This window comes from Colias croceus, chromosome 25 (assembly GCF_905220415.1).
Source record: "Colias croceus chromosome 25, ilColCroc2.1".
In the NCBI taxonomy this organism is placed as follows: domain Eukaryota; kingdom Metazoa; phylum Arthropoda; class Insecta; order Lepidoptera; family Pieridae; genus Colias; species Colias croceus.
In genome coordinates this window covers 3,178,003-3,185,061 of record NC_059561.1, presented here as the reverse complement: position 1 = coordinate 3,185,061, position 7,059 = coordinate 3,178,003, and the positions used below count along the sequence as shown (strand labels likewise).

The 7,059-nt window shown below is 34.4% G+C and overlaps 1 protein-coding gene across 1 annotated transcript; it reads left to right on the top strand.

Moving 5' to 3' along the window:
* Window positions 1-1,933: 1,933 nt before the first annotated feature.
* LOC123703205 (protein ALP1-like) lies at window positions 1,934-4,136 on the top strand. Its single transcript, XM_045651135.1, has 2 exons — window positions 1,934-2,277; window positions 3,222-4,136. Exons 1-2 carry the CDS (start codon window positions 1,994-1,996, stop codon window positions 4,114-4,116), a joined length of 1,179 nt encoding a protein of 392 aa, XP_045507091.1. The 5' UTR covers window positions 1,934-1,993; the 3' UTR covers window positions 4,117-4,136.
* Window positions 4,137-7,059: the final 2,923 nt, after the last annotated feature.

Genomic DNA, 7,059 nt, shown 5'->3' with positions numbered 1-7,059 from the left:
TATTTTTATAAATGACTAGCTTTTTGCCCGCGTCTTCGCCCGCGTTTTCAAAGGAAAACCCGCGTAGTTCCCGTTCCCGTGGGATTTGCGGGATAAAACCTATGCTATGTGTTAATCCAAGTTACATGTGCTAAATTTGTGCTAAATTTAATTATAATCTATTCATAAACATACAAACCTTTCCTCTTTATAATATTAGTATAGTTTATTTTGATACGTATTATAATAAAAAATATGACTCATTTATTAAATAATCCTCTCACTTATCTAGTACACGACAATGCTCTATTTTGTAAACCAAACCTTGTATCATTTATTTATTTATTTTTATTTTACTTTGATACTTAGATAATTTCATCGAGTTCAGTTCAGCCGTTGTAGCGTGCTGTAATAAACACATCCATACGATTTCGCTTTTAAAATAATTGAAGAGCACGCCATAATATATCTGCATACCAATTTCTCCTAAATGCATTAAACAAACATTAATAAATTCGATCAAGAGGTGGGATTCGAACCCACATCATATTATATTTAAAAAAAATATATTTATAAAGCATTTGAATGCTATGGAACTAAAATAAAAAAAAGAAAACAAACATTTTCATTGCAAACCCGCGTATAATATTTCACGATTTATGTATTCCCTGTACACTTAAAACGTGTCAATTAATTACACTAAATAACAAGTTGCATCCGCCAGCGACTAACGTCCGCAAAATAAAAGCCACACTAGATATTAAACAACAAATTACTCCGACATGACAGTTAAAATTAAACTTCTGTTAGCAGTGCTTAGACATCAAAAGATTTTAAACCAGCGGAATATACGTAGTTGTAATAAAACGCGGTAAAAACGAATGCAATCTCGTCTCAGATAAAGCCGTGGAGTGGTGTTGTTTGTTATTTTTTGCGGTTGTTACGGTAGCGTGACCTGCTTTCAAATTATAGACAATTAAAATATAGAATAGGATTGCAGGTGTAGTTAAAATTGTGAAAGTTTTGTGAAAAGTTACTTCTTTGTGGAGTGGTTTTAATGTAATATATAATTTTATAATGAAAACGAATACAATGTTCAGAATTTACAGCGTATCAGACATAATGAAAAGTTCCCTATTTTACACAATATATAAAATAAACTTACACGTTCTATTTAAATTAATAGGGTTAATTAATATATTATATTATCTAAAAACTATTCATCAACCTCATTACATTTTTAAACTATGTACTTATCTAAAAACTAACATAATTTGTTCAAAAGAATTCATATACAAAAGTCGTCAGCAAAATGAATAAAAATTTCAGCAACACAGCTCCATAGTTTTTCTGTTTTACATTTGACGTGTATTAATGCGCACAGATGTCCTCATGCTTCGTAGAATTACGGCATGTAAATTTACCGCAACATTGAGGTTATAAGTCAGTAATGAATTCCATATCGCTTCATTTTGCAACAGTTTTAAAGAAAGAATTAAATAAATATAATAAATATGTAGGTACAACAAACATAATTGAGAAATTAAAAAAAATCTTGTCTGTATAGAAAACTAGCTGTGCTCGCAGTTTCCCGTATTGCGCCGCTCCTGTTGGTCTTAGCGTGATTATATATAGATATCCTATAGTCTTCCTCGATAAATGGGCTATCTATATCTAACACCGAAAGAATTTTTCAAATCGGACCAGTAGTTCCTAAGATTAGCGCGTTAAAACAAATAAATAAACAAACAAACTCTTCAGCTTTATTAGTATAGATTACAAAGTTTAAAATAATTAAATTGTTTTTTTTTTAATTTACCTACTATTGTAACCACAAGTAACTTCCAGAAAGAACACAATTTAGTATCCGGAAATAAACGATTTTATTAGCCCACGCGCGCACCAGCGGCTTGGACGCAGCGGCCAGGACGCGCGGCCAGGCCGCAGGGATCGATTTGCAACGCGGCCAAAACCACGGCTAGGATCGTCAGTTGCATATACAGCGCGCTTCAAAATGGACGTTGAGGAAATAGCAGTGCTTTTGTATCTTATAAGTAAGAAGCGGAAAAAGAAAAAATATTGGGTTCATCCCTTGCTTCGTGAAAGGCGTACAAAAGGATTATTTTATACTTATTTCACGGACCTTCAGCAATATGATGACAAGTTCTTTAATTATTTACGGATGAGCAAGTCTACGTTTGAAGAACTGTTAAGAATATTAAGACCATCTATCACCGGCACCGTTACTAAATTTCGTCCCTGCATTTCTGCTGAGGAAAAACTTGTTGTAACTTTAAGGTAAGCCTATGCCTATCTACTTTTATTTAAATCATTTCTTAGCGGTCCCTGTGTCCATTTTATGAAAAAGAATGCAGGTAGATAAGTAAAACTAGTAGGTACATAAAAGTATTTAAGTACTATAATTATCATAATCAAAAGTGCAGTAGTTCAATAATTATCATAAAAAGTTTCAATTATTTCTGAATCTTGCGAGACCTGCGAGTAGTTTGATTCGGGTGATTGGATAGAGTTTTCTGCTCTTTGTGAATCCAAAGGCGGCGCTGGTTCACTGGGACGTAACAGAGAAGGGCGGCAGCTCATTGTGGCAAGTGGTTCATTGTCCAAATTCTTAGTTAAATATCCCTGTTGATATTCTAGATGGCTGGTATAACTGCTTCGAGGGTAAGTAGGTTGGTTGTGCCTTGTCATAGTGGTCATAGGTTCATAGTGGCTTGGATCATATCTTGTATTTTGTGCTCGGTGGATTAGATTAATTATTTCCATCTTGGTTGTCAGCTTCGCGGATTCGGGTATTTTTTTGAAATCCTTTACTAAGGAAAGCATAAATAATCTGTCTTCGTCTTCGAGAAATGATTCACGTTGAGTTCTTGAATTAATGCTTTCTTTTAAAACCGAAACAAGGTCTTCTTTTTCCAAATTATTGTCTTCCTTTTTTTTCTTCGATCTTGATTGTCCTTGAGATACTGATTCGGGGGTGGGAAGGACTATATTTTCCTTATCATTTATGTTTGATTCTGTTGTATTCGGTTCTACCGTATCTTTAAGGAACATCAGGTTTTGAAAGTATACATAGGGAGATTTACGTTTCGCTGCATCACCACTTTTTGCGCCTTTGACACGTCGTAGCTCCCTGAGGAATGAGTCCCTTATATTTTTCCATTTTTTTTGGAGTGACTTACCTGGAAAAAAAAAAGTTATCATAACGTGTTTGTTTGTTGCAGATACCTAGCATCTGGATGCTCCTTCAGAGAACTAAATCATTCATTTCGCATTGGACACACAACTATTCGAGAAATTGTACTTGAGGTCTGCGTCGCCATATGGCAAAATATAAAAGACATTGCCTTTCCACAGCTCAATAGAGACAAATGGCTAGAAATAAGTGAAGGATTCAGGAAGAGTTCGCAGTTTCCTAACTGTATTGGAGCTGTGGACGGAAAGCACATAAGAGTCATTCAGCCGACCCATACAGGGTCACTATATTATAACTACAAAAACTATTTCTCTATTGTGCTGATGGCTATATGCGATGCCAACTACAAATTTATATGCATAGACGTCGGCGCATATGGAAAATGCAGCGATTCATCGGTATTCAAGAACTCCCATTTTTATGTAAAACTTACAAATAATAATTTAGACATACCAGACAAAAGACCGATAACTGAAACAGGTGTGCCTCTGCCTTTTGTCATAGTTGGCGATGAAGCATTCTCTTTGTCAGAAAATATAATGAGACCATATGCCGGAAGAAATTTGACAGACAAGAAAAGAATTTTTAACTACCGCCTTTCCCGTGCACGCCGGTACATAGAATGTACTTTCGGGATACTAGCCAACAAGTGGCGAATTTTTCATCGTCCTCTTGATGTACACAGAGAATTTGCTGTTGCAATCATAAAAGCATGTTGCGTCCTTCACAACTACGTACGGGAGCGAGATGGGTACAAATTCGAAGACACCTTGTATGTTCCTCCGACTATTGAAGAAATACTTCCCTGCCAGCCGTCAAGAGGAAATAGAACATCTACTCAAAACAGAGATCTATTTGCTGACTACTTCGTGGGTGAAGGACAACTCCCGTGGCAAAATCGAGTAGCTTTGAGAACACAGTAAAATAAACATTACTTACCGAGTTCGTTTTTTTCAGTTTTCGTTAAGTTTTCATTTCCAAATATTTCAATTATTTCTTCCCACATTATCCTTTTTATATCTCGGTTGGCATAGTCTTCACAGGACATGTCCCACAACGCTCTCCTCGTCTCGATTTCTGTTATAAATCTTTCCGTGTCGAAAGACATCGCGATATAATTATTACAAATCACGCTGTAGCGGTACAACACGTGCGGCCGCCACGGCTAGTGCGCGCACACTGGTGATTGTACTACAATATGTAGGATCTCAGTGGCCGCAGCGACCAGCGACTGCACACTGGCCGCAAATGCGTCGCTCCGATCTCGCTGGCCGCTGCGGCTGAGTGTGGCCGCTGGTCGCGTGCGACCAGGTGCGCGCGCTCACAGGCGATTTCATACTAAGGTATCTATCTCGATGGCCGCCGCGTCCTGGCCGCTGCGGCCAAGCCGCTAGTGCGCTATTGCTCTTACAGCTTAATAATCAAGGTTGACTCTACCTTAATCAGTTTCCAAAAAATAAATTCAAACAAAAAAAACTAAAGCGACTCCACACCTTTTTGTTCCACGACGTATATTAATGTGCACAGATGTCCACATATCGTGCTTCGGAAGTCCCGCAACCGCTCTGCAACTTGGAGATAAACCGCTTGCAACTTCCTGACGCAACTCTTTCTAGGAACTTTTCTGCTATTTATCATCTGTTGAGTATTGAGAATTTGGCAACGAGGCCGGTCTCGAGTTAATAACTCTAAGAGTTTCTAGAGTGTAATTTTAAAATTATATTTTGCGCTTAAGAATCTGTAATGCAAACTATTTGTATATGTAGAATAATTAATTATTTACCACATTACTTATATACAACGGTTTATTAATTCCATATTAATTATTATTTTTACTCCACTGCATCATAAAACTCTACATTACTCTGTAAACATTTATATATTATAGAATTTATCACAAATAGATATCTATAGATTCTTATAATTGTGTGTTTCTTTTAATTATCTAGCGCCTAATTGTATCTACTAAAATCTAAAGTTTTCAAACGTTTAGTTTATAATTTTGTATTGTTATAATTATGAACAAAGATGTTCATAATTATAACTATACAAAACTATGCTCTAATTATGCAATTCCACCTTCTAAAGGACATGTTTAAAATATTTAATTACACACGTGCGATTGTCAAAGAAACAACTAAACAATAACAACTTACGAACTCCCAAGTTTTAGAGGAACTTCTAAACAACTGCCACAAGAGACTGGCAAACTATTCCTTGTGTGTACTTGCGAACTATTGAACTCTTATTGATAAAGGTAGATCAAAGATTGTCTTTGTTACTTTACACTTTATGCATTTTAATGCTACTAATATACTTTTATAAACGAAGTAGATACAATTCAATTTACTTTATCATAATATTATAATGTTCTTAAATAGAACTGATTCTTAAGTGAGCTTTTAGTTGTTGCAAAGTTTTTCTTACTTACAAAAAAACTTTAGAGGTAAAATATGAGTAAAAGACGTCAAAATTGACTCGCATTATTTCAAGAATGAATAGAATTATCGAAACAGGCAGTATTTATACGTAAAGCTTATAAAAGTTTTTGAAATAAATAAATAAATAATGACTATGCTGAGATAATGTGAAAGATGCAACAGGACATGTTATTTATGTTTCTGTTTATTTATTTTTATCAGGCAACACAATCGATTACATACTTATATTTTATAAAAAGGATAAAAACAATTATTATAATATACTCATGTAAAAACATCAACTTATCTTAAAATGCCTTAAAAACTATTTTTAAAGTAAAATTTGATACCAATTATTTATACATTTACGCACAATATCTCAACCATATATTCAGTATTGTGAACAAAAACGTTTTTTCAATGAATTATAACAAAAAATCGTTTTGTATTCGTATCACATGTGAATACGACGTTGATTAATTGTACCTACGATACATTGTGTGACTTTTCTTTACGCCTCGGTATTGCTAAAAGTTTTGTAGATATTAAAAGGTTATTGAGAATATAAGCTAAAGTGTATAATATCAAACTTAAATCTTTTGATTTATAAACTACAATTGCAATTATAAAAACTAATACTAACAAATACAAATAAAAATAAAATCGATTCGAAAACTTATTTTTTAAAATGAAATAATTGAGATTGAATTTAATCATCTCAATAATCATCTCAATAGATGGCGCGCGGGTGTTAATCGTCTCAATAGATGGCGCGCGGTGTGTCCCTTCAGACACATAAAACTGAAAGAATAGAATAAATTCGATTGCTCGGGCGGGTCACGAGTGGCTGAGTTGGTGAGGCATCCGCCCCGGAATGGCGCGAAAGGATGCGGGTTCGAGTCCCGCCTCGTGATCGAATTTTTTCTATTCTTTATAAATTTATATAATTGAGATTACTAATTTATTATTATTTTTAAAGACGACGACCAGTATTTGATTAAAGTAATACTTAATTAAAGCTCATAATGACTAAAGGATGATTTAGTCTAAAGGGCCAAATAAAATAAAATATGTTTGAGTGTGTGTATTTGAGTTTAGATACCTTTAACTGTTCAAGCGGAAAGAGCTTTGTCAACCAACTGTATTATAATAATATGTATTGTTATGTATTATAAATGTTATGTTATCTGATATTTTTTCGAGGCAATTAGTACTAAATTCAAAATTTTCAAATAAGTTCACACAAATTTTTGTTTACTAAATTACCAAATGAGTAACCCTAGTTCAAACCGAGTAAATAATATTTAAAATTGAAATTATAATATCCTCTAACCGAGTACCGAACGGCTGGCCCATATCAAAATTTTGTTATTTCCTCCGGGACCGCCTTCAGGCAAATTTTCGGTAAAAGTTTACGATTTACTGTGCGAAACTTGCTCATACTTT